This window comes from Aphis gossypii, chromosome 1 (assembly GCF_020184175.1).
Source record: "Aphis gossypii isolate Hap1 chromosome 1, ASM2018417v2, whole genome shotgun sequence".
In the NCBI taxonomy this organism is placed as follows: domain Eukaryota; kingdom Metazoa; phylum Arthropoda; class Insecta; order Hemiptera; family Aphididae; genus Aphis; species Aphis gossypii.
This window is the reverse complement of record NC_065530.1, coordinates 31,421,254-31,437,920: the sequence shown is the minus strand read 5'-3', so window position 1 is coordinate 31,437,920 and position 16,667 is coordinate 31,421,254. Positions and strand designations below refer to the sequence as shown.

The 16,667-nt window shown below is 33.3% G+C and overlaps 1 protein-coding gene across 1 annotated transcript in view; it reads left to right on the top strand.

The window, feature by feature from the left end:
• The window catches only part of LOC114125491 (uncharacterized), a 73,101-nt gene extending 56,687 nt beyond the window's left edge, over positions 1 to 16,414 (top strand). The window contains exons 3-7 of the mRNA XM_027989167.2: positions 5,140 to 5,412; positions 7,415 to 7,759; positions 10,026 to 10,473; positions 13,874 to 14,017; positions 14,269 to 16,414. Of these exons, the coding sequence (XP_027844968.1) occupies positions 5,167 to 5,412; positions 7,415 to 7,759; positions 10,026 to 10,473; positions 13,874 to 14,017; positions 14,269 to 14,387 (1,302 nt within the window). The 5' untranslated portion in view covers positions 5,140 to 5,166 and the 3' untranslated portion in view covers positions 14,388 to 16,414. The remainder of the gene's footprint in view (positions 1 to 5,139; positions 5,413 to 7,414; positions 7,760 to 10,025; positions 10,474 to 13,873; positions 14,018 to 14,268) is intronic.
• The last annotated feature ends 253 nt before the right edge of the window (positions 16,415 to 16,667 follow it).

The window sequence follows — 16,667 nt, the reverse complement described above, 5'->3', positions numbered from 1 at the left end:
AATTATCATTAAATATAAAATAAAAAACGAATATTACGATTAAAATGAATTCAAAAAGTTAATTTATGTGTGTGTCGTGACAAGGGGAAGTATATGATATGAAAATTTGTACTAAAAATATAGCGGAGCACCACTGTTATATCAAAATATTTTTATTACGCATTTTAAACATAAACGATTAGATTTCGTATCGTTAAAATATTATCTATATAACAAATATTACCGCTTTGAATACATCACTGAACTATATACCTTTATTTATTTAAACATATTCAAATATTATTTTAAATGCACTATATTATATGTCGTGATCATAAAAAACATTTATTGAAATGATTTACCTTCCCTCGGGTTTTTTTTTGTATAGATATATCTACTGATTACAAGTATATACGTGCGTAGCACATATATCTAAAATATATTATACTTCACTAAACCCGACTTAGTACCTATCTAAATTATACATACACACATAATAATAATAATATATAAATGAAATTATAGGGATGGCGTGCGATAATAATTATGTACGACACAACGTTACTGCATACTGCAGTATTTATAAACATAATATTATAATTTATAAAATCCTATACTTTATATTGTATCATTAATGGTACGTTAAATTCGATCCGTCAATCAGTCCGCGATTTAAATTCACCAAGATTTTTTTTACTCCCGTAAGTTTTTTACAAGACAAAAATAAAATAGCTATTATCGTGAAATCGTACATAATATATAATATTTATTGATACGATTAAATTAATTCCGAATACCTACTGTATTGAACTCGCGGTCGTTAAATTACCTATACCTACCGAAACATCATTTAAAAGTGAATCATTGACATACGTATAAATATAATATTATTATTTGTCGATGAACCATAGATCATGAAACTAGACATAGTAGTAATAATAATAATAATTGTATTTACATTTTTCGATAGAAAAATAGATAATGCAATTATAAAAACGCGCTTGTATATAGTAGGTACCAATATATTATTATTTTCTAATATTAATAATTTTATTTTTCTTTATATTATTTATTATCGTGCGTACATCGAATATTAACACTACAAGCATTAGATAATAATAATATAATATTTCAATGATTGAATAAAGAAAATTATTCAACAACATCGTTTAACCTTATATACATACTACATAGGTATTATACTACCTATACTATACTATGTATGAGGTGCGGTGTGGCGTGGTTAACGGTTCGATGTATTAATATTTATGGGAAATTGAATTTCGTTCTCGCGTCTGGATCGATAAATCATTCCGGAATATTTTAGAAAATTGTTGAAAAAACGCTTGCTAGAAATATAAGTATAATTATTAATTATTCAAATTTCCCGGTGGCCTTGAATGTGTCCGAAAAGTGAAAATAGAAGAAAGATAGAAACGAGAAAGAACAATCGTTTGAAGGGCGAAACCACTAGATAGGTAGATACTAGCTAGGCGAGGTGCATACGGTGTATTATGTACCATTAAGCTCACGTGGGCTACAGACTCCCACGCGAGCACGTGCGCGATGTATTTTAAACAAAAATGTTGATTTCCCGCACTGTCCGTTTTTCTTGCATTAATTTTTCTCTCATCCTCGGCGCAGTCTTTTCTCAGAACGAATTCTTTTCCCATGAATTAATCGCTTTATGCTGAGCTAACTTAAATTCAATAGGTTTATATCATGGTCATAATATGGGTATAATATATACGAGTGTATATGTTCACGACCGGTTAACGTTAACCCATCATGACGTTCCGGTGTCAATGTATCTACTGTTTACCACTCTCGATTATTATTATCGTATACGTAGGTCGTAGAGTGATTTACCGAGCATACACACTCAAATTTTATCCGTTAACCATGCATATATTTAAATTTAAATTTTTGGCATTTTCAAGAATACTCAAAGACTATATTTTCAATTATTTGGATTTTTTTGAAAATATTTATGAGTTTAAATTAAAGTCGTCTATTGTGTCATGCTTCTTTTTTATCGTACTTTGATTAGCTGTTGGCTGTTGCAATCACGGTATCGTTTACTAATCGTAATATTTACCGAGAAGTTTTCAGTTTAGGCCAAGTTCGATTTTTAGATACTACCTGTGGCGTAACTGAGGGCCCGCAGACCCCGCGTTGTGGGGGGCCCATGATAATTTGGGGCCTTTGGTTATAAGGTTATAGGTATTTGAATTCTTTGATATAACAATGTGTTAGGGGCCCATTCTTAACATTTTTATTTTTGCGGGGGAGCCCAAGTTTTTTTGTTACGCCACTGGATACTACGGATAATGGATACAGCTTTAAAAAGCCGTGAACTAAGTTTTAGTCAAACTAATTAACTGGAGATCACGGCAGTCGGTTCTAATCCTGAATACATCATACCACTGCCGCGATCTCGTCGTCGGAAACATTATATTATTTAATATTTGTGTAAATAATAATAATACAATATTATTATACATATTATTATGCGTCGCGTTCGTGTGCGACTAACTATAGTACCTAACATGGTCGCGTGCTATAATTATTATTGGTTGAAATTACACGAACGATTTCTTCTCGTACATCGCGTGTATCGTATTTATATAATAACTAATAAGTATAAGTACATATAAACATATAATGTTATACGCAAACACACATTATAATACATTATGATACATTTATGGGTGAGTCGTAAGTAGGTACCTATAAACTCACAGCCCGCAATGATATATCGTCGAGACTATTGCATCCACGAGCGTGGAGGTGAGTTTTATTATTGCGATTTGCAATACCTAATATTATTACTATATAATAAGAGTTCTACAGATTATACTGCTCGGAATTATATAACGAATAACGATATTATGATATTCAGCTATTTCACTATTTTAAAAGCGATGATTATTATTATGTTTGGTATGCCGTCCGGGGGGCCGTTCGCGTATCGAATGATGATAATAATAATCATAAAAAAAAATCGACGATACCTACTATATACAATAATATTATACTTCCCTGAAATTTTAATTCTTAATGTTTTAAAAACGAATGCAGTTATACACTTGTGAATTATAAAAATATGCACTGGTTATTATTGCATGTATTGAAACAAGAATAATTCGTATTTCAACTTTTTATATTTCACGTTTTATAATTATTATAAAACGTATATATACTCACAATAGTAAATTATAAAATGAGAAATCGTCCTTCAACGTATAAACTACTGTTGGTCGTGAACTCGTGAGATTAAGATCTCATAATAACGTCTTTATTTTTAAACTGTTAAGTTTTTTAAATGTTTTATGTGCGCATTATTCTTAGATATTATATAAATTGTACCTATAGGTACTTGTCATTTATTGCTTACCGATAGTGATACATGATCTAATAAACCAAAAATAACGTGCTAATGCAACAGAATTAGATCTCTAAATTCAATATTATATATTATTATGTACGACTTCCGTGGACTCGTGATATTGAAGCTGTACATAATTATATGAATACGATGACTACAATAATAGCAGTGCGGCAACTCACAGGATGATGAACAATTATGGGTGGAAAACCAAAACAAAATCGTGTCCGTATCGTTGTAATTATATTATAATGTATATGGTGTATATTGATGTGTGTGTATGTGTGTGTGTGCGAGGTGTGGAATACTGTGTACATAATAATATTCACGTAACCGTATAATAATTTTAAAAAAGTGTACACAAACCGGGCAATGTATCATTTTATATTACTCGTAACGTATATATTATACATTAGCACGATTACATTATTTTACGATTACACCGCGATGCCGAAAAAGACGATGTTTTGGCCGTACGCGATTTCGGCGCCTTTATATTAATATAATAACATCTAAATAAAGACTTATTAACACATTTATAATTTCTTTTGACTATTTTACGATCTATATTCTAGTGGAGTGTGATGGAGATTCTTTGAAGTGTCCTAACCTACCTATTATAACTTACTGTTCGTCAACGCGCGCGTGCACACCACCCACCCGACACTCAAAAGTCTCAACCCACAGGGTCGGGGATATCTATTAGGCGTTGTGGGCAACATGGCAATAATAACGTATTATCATTACTAAATTGCGAGTAATATGCGCGAGAGGCGATCACTGAAAACGGATGATAAAAAAAAAAAAAAACTCGCTCGTATAATTATGTATATATTATATACGTATAATATGTATAGGAAATGAGTCGGCTGCTCGGGCATTAAATAATCCATTAAACGTCCATTATCGATGTACAATATAATTTATATATAATATAATGTATTAACGTAATATATAACAGTCCGACTGAACGCGCCCCTAACGGAGCTTATATATATAGTTATCTACTTATATATTATATGCATATAATATGTTTATATACCAACAACGCGCATATATATATATATACATAGACGACAGACGTAAACATAAATAAATTACTCTGTTCATGCGCATCCGTCAATATAATATAATATAATCCGTTTTTCATTAGAGCAACAATATATTATATGTATTATAAAAAAAAATAAAAAAAATATATAACACGTCTGTGAAAGAATGTTGAGCGCTCGACTTCTGCGGCTGCGGAGAATTTAATATTATATAATTAATACAAAACTATAAAACGCTATATTATATTATATTATATTATTTTGTATATTATAATAATGGCAAGCGTGAATGCGATTTTATTATTATTATACGTTGCTCTCGTGTTTATATAATATATATACCGTCACTCGAGTTTGGACGAAAACGTTGCAATATTGTGTAAGGTCGTGTCCCACAATCCGTATGGGAACGACGATCAATAACGTTCTTGTGAGGGTACCGACGTGGTAGTATACGCGCGGGCACTGCGGCGGGTTAGGTTAGGGGGCCCTTTTTCACCGCGACCTTTGCGAAGTATATAGTTGTTGAATTTTGGCTTTTGATTCCTCGTCGTCTGCAGTTCGTTCGACGACGCGAGTAGATTAACCCAATTTTATAGATTTTTTACCAATTTAGTAGATTAATATTGATAGTAGTTTATCGTGTGACCATCGCGGCCAGCGTTTGCTGGTCTCGACAATATACCGTTCGGTTTAACCGGAACTCTTGACTGTCAACAGGTGCGATGATGACCGGGCGACGATGACATGGAAGCGGCAGCCAGCGTTGTACAGATGACCGGTGGCGGCGGACGGGTGGGCATGAACACGGACATGTTCCTGTTGCCGTCCTCGTTCACGTCGCCGCCGGGCGTGATCGTCACGACGGGATCGCCGAACACCGGCGTCCACCAGTACGCCGCGGCCACGCTCACCTTGTTGCGGCGCGACGCCTGGGTCCTGCCGGTGCTCATACTGTCGGTGCTCACCATGACGCTGATAATGACTTTCGAGGTGACTATATAATACCTATATGCGTATCGCTGTATTCGGTACTTTTTAGGACGAATAATAATGATGCAAGTGTCCTTTGACTGCTATTTATGATGGTCGCAGTATAAGTGGCGCGCGTGGAAGCTGTAGTGAAATCTATACAGTGACAAATGTTACTCGACTGTTGTAGATTTGGATTTATCGTAGAGTTTCCAACTGGAAATGTGTATGGGTACACGCGACCGTTGTTCGCGGTTATAGCAGAAGTCCCTTGCCTTTTTTTTTTCACTAACGACACTCTTAGTTGTTTTCTAAAGAGACGTCCTATAGCCTGTGTACTGTATACTGAATACGCAATAGCAGTAGTATATTATGGTGTATTTATATATTTATATTTTGTAATTTTGGTTGTATTTAGCTAAGTGTCTAAGTATAAACAAAAGTAGTGGGTATAGTGTATACACGTATTTTGTTTTTAAATAGGTGTCATTGTACTATGTATTAAAAATAAATTTCAAATAATTTCCGCGGCACCTTGGTTGAGAACCTCTGGATTAGAGACTAATACGCATATTATAATGATAGACTGCAAGCCGATGGCTGTTCAGCGAGCAGAGAGTTTAACGCAACGAGATTCATCATACAATAATAATATAATATAGAACGAATAGAACGATTATAACTTCTATGCAAATTAGACATTTTTTCATCTTCAATAATAAATATTTAGAACGTAATTATTATAAAATGTAATTCAAAACTATGCGACTACACAAAACGCGTATGATCCAGATCAACAAAAAACAGTTTTTAATTTATTCATAATCATATTATGGTATCGTATTCAAGTATTTTGTTTTAACACTAAACGTGTTAAAACAAAATATGTAGGTATGTGGGCAAGGAGAAATGTACGCGTAAATAAATAACTTTAATAATATTAAAGTATAGTTAAGTAGCATAACATTCTTGAACTTGAAACGCATTAAGAAGACACATTACCCGTAATTTATCTATTAAAATAGTTTTTGGCACGACAAACTTACGGAAATAGTATAATCACCAATCACCATAGCCTCAACAAATTTTTACTATACGTATAGAAGTCGTTTTTATAAGTCATAGCGTTTTTATTTTTATTTTTGATAACTCAAAAACCGATAAATTATTTATTTGTACAGATTATTATTTTCTTTTTAATTAGCTTAATAAAAATTCTTGAGTACTGATATGAAAAAAGAAATAAAAACGCAACGACCGCGACACGGATAAAATTCTCTTGTACATGTAGTGTGTAATTTTTTTTTAAATCTACTGTAAATAAATAATGTACTCGTTATAATTCTTTGAAAAATGTCGTTAAAATCGTTTATAAACTACATAAACATTTGCACCTTGTAGGTAATTGGCGGGTTCACGCGCTCTTGATATAATATGACGTATACAAGAGGTAAAATTAAATATTTTGAATTTCTAATATCTATTATGTTGCTATACGCCGTGATATGCATATTGGAATAAATAGAAGATGACTGAAGTGTCGTAGGCTCAAGTTTATATCAATGTGTCAACGAACTTAATAATATTTTCATCGGGCGTCTCGATAGCTGTAAGACTCCGTTATTATAATATATCATACTTATTATCGACGCATAACATATAATTAGATGCAATGCGAGTACACTACACTGCATAATATTATAACGTCATAGATATTATACTTAGCATATATTATTAATATCGATTTTCTGCTCCGTCGAGTCGTAGTCGTCTTTTCACACATATCTGTCTGCAATTTATACATATGCACACATCAGAGGCGAGCTCAGTGCTCGAACTCGGGTATCGCGGATTAGTGTGGAATGTCGCAGATTAAAAAAAGAAAAAAATTACGTTTCCGAGTCTGCAATGACATAATAATTATTATTAACCATAAGCAAAATTGTTTTCAATATATATTTATATGGTGGTCGGAAAATGCGTAAAAGCGACACGACTGATCCTTATACTCTATACTTTGCAGGTGTTCGTCCTGTGCAAGACGAGAAAAACGGAGCCCAGCAGGAGACACCTGTTCCTGGGACAGGCGCTGCTGGGCGGGCTGTTCGTGTGTGCGGCGGTCAGCGGGCTCATGTGCACACAGCCGACCGTGCTGACGTGCGCCACCGTCAGGCTGTGCACCGGGCTCGGATATTCGATGGTGTTCGGCACGCTACTCGTCAAGTGCGTGTTCCTCATCAGCCTCAACGGCGGCGTGTACTTGCCCGCCCCTTACCAGGCGCTGTTGCTGTTCTTCACCGTGGCCATACAGTTGGCCATCGGCGTCCAGTGGCTCATCTACTCGCCACCACAACTCCTATCGTCCCAGGTACTTACCTATATGGCTATATATAAGTGTATAAGTCAACTCTGTCAATATTGCAGGTCGGGGGATTGGAATTATTGCGAGTAAACGCCTAACCCTAACTCTAACCGTCATTCGCGGTCGTTTGGCGAATTTATTATATAAATTAATCAATAATATTTGTCGTGTGAACTTGTGAACACTTAACTGTACATGTGTAACTGCAGAAGTGAACGTTGCGGGGAAAATAATAATAACATGCCTATAGTAAAAATTGTTATAATATTTACTACATATTTTTAACTATAAATTATAATATTAGTTAACCGAGATGAGTGCTAAAAATGGGAAGGAAAACGTATAAATATAGATATAATCTATCCGTATAAATTGTACCTAAATTATGTGTATAACTTCGCCCAAACAGTGTATTAAACATATTAGAAGGGAGTGTACATTTCGCCCAAACGATTTGTTGTTTTAGGTTATTCGCCCAATAATGAGAGCCGTCCTCGTCATTCAAAGCATTAGTAAGGTCGTTCATCTATGATGATACATCGGGAGTGGGGTATAATAAAATAGCAGTCCAATAATAATTATCTTATAAATTTGGATTTATAAGTGTTAAATATAAATAGATAATAATTAGTGATTATTATACGATAAATTTTATGTAGAATCAACAAGCCGAAAAAATATATTTTCAATTTGCTTGAGTTTATAACTAGTCTTGATAGAATAATAGTTTATAATAGGTTAATTACATTTTTTCACATAAACCACGTAGAAGTTTTCTTTCACGTGAGACCCCAACAAACCTTTTTAATATGACGTATATGTATCACTTATGCTCATTGAACTACCTACACGTGTACAGGTCGTATAATTTTATAGATTTGAAAAAAATTTATTACATCGAGCTTAAAATAATTAAAAATGAATTAAAATACCTAATAAATCTATGTCCAATCAATGACATTTTAATTATACCCATATTATTATAATAGATTGGAAAATTAAGTACTAAAATTAATGAGAATGGGCACTTAAAATAATATAAATAAAAAATTTGATAAAAATGACAAGTGGCAGATTAATAATTTAGTAGTATAATATTAAGCTATAAAATAATCTAATATTTCCCGTTAATAATTATAAGAACAAATTGAAAATCATTATTTACTATTTTCAATATTGTTTGTTTTCAATTTGTTTTTATTCGAATTTACTGAAGAATAATAATCATTAAAAAAATTCTGATATTAACGCACTTGCATATCTTTTCTGTTAACAGTACAAATTGTTTTAATGGTATTATATTACTATATATTATGTATTATATTACTATATTGTCTTAGGAAATAACAATAATTTTTTTTTTTTTAATAATATAATATAGTAGTATAGATAATGTGATATCACATTATAAATGTGTGCCCCTCTCTTCCGGAACTACCGAACATACCAAACATGTCATTATGTCAATATTTTATTTTAGACTCATACAAGTAATAGTTATTAAAATTTATTAATAATATGTTTATCAACAATTAAAAAATAGTGCAATGAACATTCCGAGAACTTTAAACTTTATTTCTACCTCTTCCTATTATACTGTTAGGTTAGGTTAGGTTAATACATTGCCTAACAATTTACCTACAAATCTAGATTTGTTTTTCTACAACGGTCTACCCGATTTATAACACATAAAATATTGTACCATAATTCTAATTATTTTTTCGTCATTATATATTGTTTATTTTGTCTATCAATCTTATCGCGTTATTTTATATTTTAAATATTATACATCTAATGCGATGTACGCACATATCAGGTGTTCGAAAATATTGGAAACATTTAATAAACAAAATATAATATAAATAACGTAAAATATTTAATAACCTGATTAATTATTATATCATAATATTATTATCGTTTATCGGTTACACACAATATTGTTGTTAGCCTAATGACCGTTTTACAAACTTTTTGAACAAACCCCGTATCCAAGCGCCGCCTGGTAAGCGGTAGGCGTCAATTTAAAGTTTAAACTAACGATTAAATAAATCGGGTGTAAAAACGTTCGCTGCAGTCGAACAGAAATGATTGACGTATTCGAAAATATTTCTGAAAAAAAAACTTATTCAACGTTTTCAATAAACTATAATGTATACTTAAAACCGTCATTATCATAATATAATGTCGTATTAAAAAATCGAAATAATAATAAAAAAAAAAAAAACAAACAAAAATATCTAAAAACCGTTTTCTGATACCGTGTTTGTTGCAGTGGACGAGCAGCTTGGACAACAGCTGTGACACCAAGTACCAGCACATGCTCGGCTCGATGGTGTACGCGGCCGGTCTGCTGTTGGCCGTCACCGTGTTGGCCATCAAGTCGCGGCACATACGGGACAACTATCGCGAGGCCATGTACATCGGGCTGGCCGTCGGCTGCACGGCACCGCTGTGCGTCGGCTGGGCCGTGGCCGGGCTGTGGGCCACGCAGCCGGGCGACCAGGACGGGTGCCTGGCGCTGGGCCTGGGCGCCACGGCCGCGCTCGTGTTGCTCGTCATGTTCATGCCCAAGGGCCGGCAGCTGGCCGCCATGGGCCGGGACGGTCTGTACGACGAGGACAAGCTCAGCACGCTCAGCAGGCCCGCGTCCCCGTCGTTTTTCCACTTCAAACCGTTCATGACGCCAATGAAGCACACGTCGACGATCAACACGTTCGGAGGTAAGCCGCCACAAAGATCGTATATTATAAAAACGCGATTTTGTGATGTTATATAAAAGTATACACACATAAACCGGGTTAGTGGTCCGATAACCCCGATCGAGTCCTTTAGTATAGTACCCCTCCTTCCGCCGTGGGACGTTATATTGTTGACCGCGGGTCGCGCTTGAAAAGACAAATTCAAAAACTGTATCCGATCAAAGATTATTTTAACAGTGTAAGTACTACAGTGCGTAGTGCCCGCTTACCATGTAGAATAGACTGTCGTCACTGAACGTTCAAAAAAGTAAAACACTACACTCCGGCGGGTTTTTGGCGACCCGAACGCATTTCTGGCGGACCTTTTGTTTTCTTAAACTCCGTCCGTTCGTCCGTCACCGACGTCAATAAAACGATGTTTGGTTAGCCGCACCTGCAGCTGAATTATGACATATATATTATGCGCTCTATGATGCAGTCGAACTTCAGGCGATACTTTTTTCCTCTAATCTATTTTTAACGATTCCGTATATCGCTATTGTACATAATATTATATATACACGTGTAATATACCGCATTCCGCCGGGTCTAACGTATAGTTTATTATATGTACATAATAATAATAATAATGTATACGACTGAAACACTTATAGCTGTAGTGTAACAAAAAAAAAAAAAAAGCCGTATACGCGCGGCACGTTTTTTAAATAGACGATAGTATAATATTCGTGGACAGGCTGATTTTAAAACGTACGACGATCTCTGTACGCGTATACCGTCTATCCGCGCATTATACATATTTTAATGATAATATATGACCGCAAAGTCATAACTGGTACTGCTACTTTATGTCATAGGTGCATACTAGTCGTTGCGATACCCCTCCCCTCACTCAATCCCTAAAATGACGCTCCACTTTCTAACTGAAAAATAAAAATAATAATATTAAACGCGCGTTTCTGGTTAAATTTATTTTGATTTAGGTGTATTTTGTTTTTTTTTTTTTTTGTATGTAATTCCTAGGGTGGTTTTAATTTACGATTAAATGGTAATGTGCATTTTATTATTTGTAATTTGTAAATAACCTCATATTATAATATCAAACTATGTGTTCTTTGTGTGTATTGTTAAGGAGTTGCGTCGAGAGAATTTAAAAACCATGTGCTTGGAAATTTATGATAATAATGATACCTTGCTAAATGTTCACAAAAAAATTATTTCAAAAATTCACTTTATTTGACTTATTAAGTAGGTATTCACAAAAATAAAAAAATGTAATTCCCCAAAGGTTAGGTTAGGGAGCCCTTTTTCTGGGGAGCCTCTCCGTATTGTTTGCAATGTGCACCACCCATCAATTTTTCTAATAGTTCGCTTTACGTTTGGCAAAAATTTTAAATTACAATTTATTCCTTCTAATTGTTAATGTAGTCATGACTGTATGGAATAGAGATATAAAGCCCAATTATACCGATTCATCGAATAAAACACCCAACTAATTATGTGATATAATATGTAACTATTAACCAAAAGTAAGTAGGTAAAGAAAAAGTTCTTTATACTACAGCTAACGCAGAGAATGAATTTATTTAAAGAAAGTAAAATGCATCTATTAAATGCTAATCAAAATAAATAACTATTAAACATAATAGTCGAGATAGTACCTAATAATATCATTAAGCTCAAAAATTAATACTATCATTAACTTATTTATTTGAATTATTATAATACCTATAAAAACTAAGGTAGATACAAATTATAAACAACAATAAATATTATTTTTAATTTGAAGTAAAAACGTTCTCTTCGCGTCGCTTAGCACTTAAGAACGTTTGAAATAAAATAAGGAATATTATTTTCCGATTATAACGGTATGGTATTGCGCCGTTTTCACACATCTACATTAGGTATTACAATCGAATAAACATCAGTTTATCGTTTTGGCACGTGTGAAAGACGAACGGAATATTAAATCATTTTATATCGTATAATCGACGACGGTGTTTCGGTATTTTATGGTAATATATTTATATTGAGGACAAAAGTGTAAATCGCTGTGTAGAATATGACATAGAATTTGCTACTTTAATGTAACATAGTATAATAATTACTGGCATCAATTTCTAGGAGCAATGGGGGGGGGGGGGGTCATCGGAAACTCGAAAAAGACAAAAACAACAATTATTGTATGCACCGTCGGAAATTCGAATATGCGCGTTAAGTTTTGTCAAACGAATGCGTTCGTTCTAGAATCACTGTATCATATATTCACCGGCTCGGTGTGTTGACGATTTACTGGAGCGTACACCCTCGTTAACACGCTTACATGCGACTATAGTGTAATTTTCGTCAACTAAACGTATTAGTGTAGTACTCCGCAGACCGACAATTTTTTTTTAAGTAAGGCGCACCCACTCAGTCGATATCACAATATTCAATTACCAAAATTATTAAAATATTAATTTTATCATATAGGTTGGTGAATACAGCTATTAGGCACTCCGTCTATATGTCTAATTTTCCGTTCGCTTTTAACGTTATAATAAAATAAAAACACATAATTATGTTTGTATAAATAATAATCGATCACACGTTCTGTGGCGGTATTAAAGGTGTCACTTGCACGACGTATACTGTATAATATAGGTATACCATTATATTATAGTATTACCACTATTACCGATAAGACATGAACACGTTATAAATATTAAATTATAATTTATACTTAGCCACTAAATTATACCAGATAATTTATAAATATATTTATACGCGTTGCTCACGGTTATTTGTACACGAATTGATGTATCGCCACGTCAATTCGTACGAGTGTATACACAACACATTTCGGTAACGCTATAAATCGTAATGATATGATATAAATTATTATTACTTAAAGGTCGTCGTAATTATATACGGTTCTTTTCTCGTTGGCATTAAACCACCGCGTTATGTCTACCTATTTCGCGCACGACTTCGATCCAGATCCCAGACCATGCAAATACACACATATTATTATGTCGGATAAATGCTTAGAATAAAAATACGATCAGTGAAAATAATACCTATGTATATTATGTACCAAAGATAATAACGATTTCTCTAAAATTAAAAATACGACTTGTCGGCTACGGTGTATGATACCATTTGATACCCATACATTATAACAATAATTGTTTGCTAATTATTAGCATTTCGCGAAAACCACGTGAAAATCGTGGGTGCGTTTCAGTGTGTATAATTATATTACTTCTTATCGTAATTAAAATATAATAATTATAATGCAAGCCCGAGGCGTGCAGTAGACGTAGGTGGCGATTTAAATTCCATGTACTATATCTCGTCTACATATAATATTATAATAATAGCAACGACGACGTCATTATTACTTTTTTAATCTTTACTTACCGTTTCGTTTGTTTTGCAGACCGAGTGGCGCTCGTAGCCCCGCCGACGTACGCTCACCACTATTACCCGTACTGTTATTATCCGCACCACGGCGGTGGAGGCGGTGGAGCCGGCCACCACGGAGGTCACATGCAGCAGCCCATCTACTCGAGATGTCCACCCGGTAATTATTATTACGTCACATTATCTTAAATTATTTTTTGATTGTACGCAGTTAGCCATATTATACATTGCATTGCAATTAACTGCAATGATCGACGAACAATAAAAACCAATGTCACAGTATAGAATCGCCCCACTCCTTCCCATATAAGTAAAACTCCCCTCCCCTCAAAATTAAAAAATCCCACAAGAGGGCTATGTAAAACCAATAACAAAACATTATTATAATCATCATTATTTTCGCGGTTTCAGACATGTGCAATTTTTCGGGAATGGACAACAGCATTTACACTACGATGGAGCCGACCATGTCCAACAACCCCAACGTGTTTTTCCACCGTTCCGGTATCCATCCCGGAATGATGTACTGATTATTGTTTAAGTGAACACTATGAATATTTGACTAGATGTTTTTGTCTCCCGATTTTATACTTTTTTTTTTTTTAATTATATTATTATTATTATTATTATTACTACATTATATAGTAGTCGCGTAAACGTAGATATGTGTGTTAAACCATATAATATTATGTGTATAGACATAGCGCCCTACGTGTCCTACACGCATAAAACAGTATACGAAACATACGAATATAAGTAATACTTACCTGTACTATATCATAGTAATAATATTATACGATATCTCTATTCATTATACGTACCTACAGACTCGCGAGACCGCATCGAGCGGCGTGGGCGGTGGACGAGCCGGGCGCGTGTCACGATGATCTCACGCAATGATAATATAATATAATATATGTAATCGTTGCTCGTCTACGATCGCCGACGAACACGACGACGCTGCATAATATACCTCCATAAATCCTCCACCTCTTACTCGCTCCCCCAAAATTTGACTATATATTATATAGGGTTAGTTAAATACCGATATACTATTGTGCGTAGATGCTATACTCGCGATTTCAGAATTTCGGGTTTATCGCTCTGCGACCGCCACGGCAGCAAATCATCACCTAACGCGCTTACAAAAAAGAAGTATAAGAAGTTTAAACAAGAAATTCAACGAATTCGATAAAAAACAAACTCACACACGTGATGGGTACCATTCCGGAAATGTATAGTACACGCCGTTTACCTGTCGTGTACATGTAATATATATTTGCCTATACTCACGGCGGCGCTATATATAATATTATACGTATAGTTCGTTGTTCCGCGACGAGATTCGATGCCATTTTCAATCGCGACGATGAGATATCGTTCGAGATAAATTAATAAAATAGGTTTTTTTTATGTATTTTACTTTTTTTTTTTTTATTTTAGATTTAATAACTATGATGATCATGTATGTGTATTAGATATTATAACATATTAAAATATACTATACAAATCATCCGTGTCTATAATGTATGCATTTTAGTATAAAATATTATTATATTCTGTAAGCAATTTATTAACTATAAGAGCTATATACATATTTTACTTTTTACGCGACAGTAACACATATACTTAATATTATAATATGCATATTGTTGATATTATTATTAATATATTTTGTTTGTGTGTATAGGTGTAGATTAAAAATATTATGTACCATCGGTTAGATTCGGTTTTTAATAGATATATAGTTGATATTATTATAGTGTTTTATTATCAACGTGTTTAAAATATTTAACGTAGAACCAATATTTAGCTTTCGTATGTCTCGATTTTATTATTATTATTATCATTATTAGTTTTTTTTTTTTTGATTATGAAAATAGAAATTATTGTTTAAGACCATAACTTCAGTGTGCCAAAAGATGCGCTTTCGCGTACAAAAACGCATCGTTTTATATTTTAGTTTGAGCTATTTTATTTTTATAACTGCAGGCAAAATGTAAATATGTTTTTTGGAACCACCAACCACATATCCATAAATAGTAATTATATGTTTATTCGTTCAATGCGCATAAATATTTTATTTTCATAATCATATATACAATGGATTACCGTGTATGTATCCTACCGACCTCAAAAGATAATGATTGTTTTTTTTTTTATTTTTCACATTAATCCAGTTAAGTATAATAAACGACTATATAATTGTATCTTATAATTTTGTAGTGATAATTTGGTAACGATTACCATTAAAAATGCGTACAAAATGTAGAGTTGCTTAAGTGTAAGAAATTATTGCTTAAAACGATATTAAGTATTACTTTAGATAATAATATTATATATATACGATTTAATAACTGTACGTTTAACTTTTTTTTTACTTCTTCATGCTCTTCAGTGTATTATTAATTATTATAAAATTAAGTATTTGTATCGATAAATTATTGCTCATTTAAGATATAAGAACACTAAATTCCTTAGAAATAAGATATTTTTGTATTTTTTATGGTAATAACTCAATATGCAATAAACAGTACAATGTCTAAAGAATAATAAACCACGACTTCAATATTTAATACGTATTTTGGATGATGCGTCATATAGTATATAGGTAATGTCATAAAATATAAAATAATTTAAAAAATTGGTATAAACTAACATTTCAAGTTACTATTTTAGGTAATGAAAACAAAACCAATCAAAATGTGCATCATTCACGCATTCTGAAAAAACGTATTAGATGATTTGACGATCGCGTGCTGTACATTTATGGGGAATATAATAAATATCGTTCTGCTTATCATATGGCT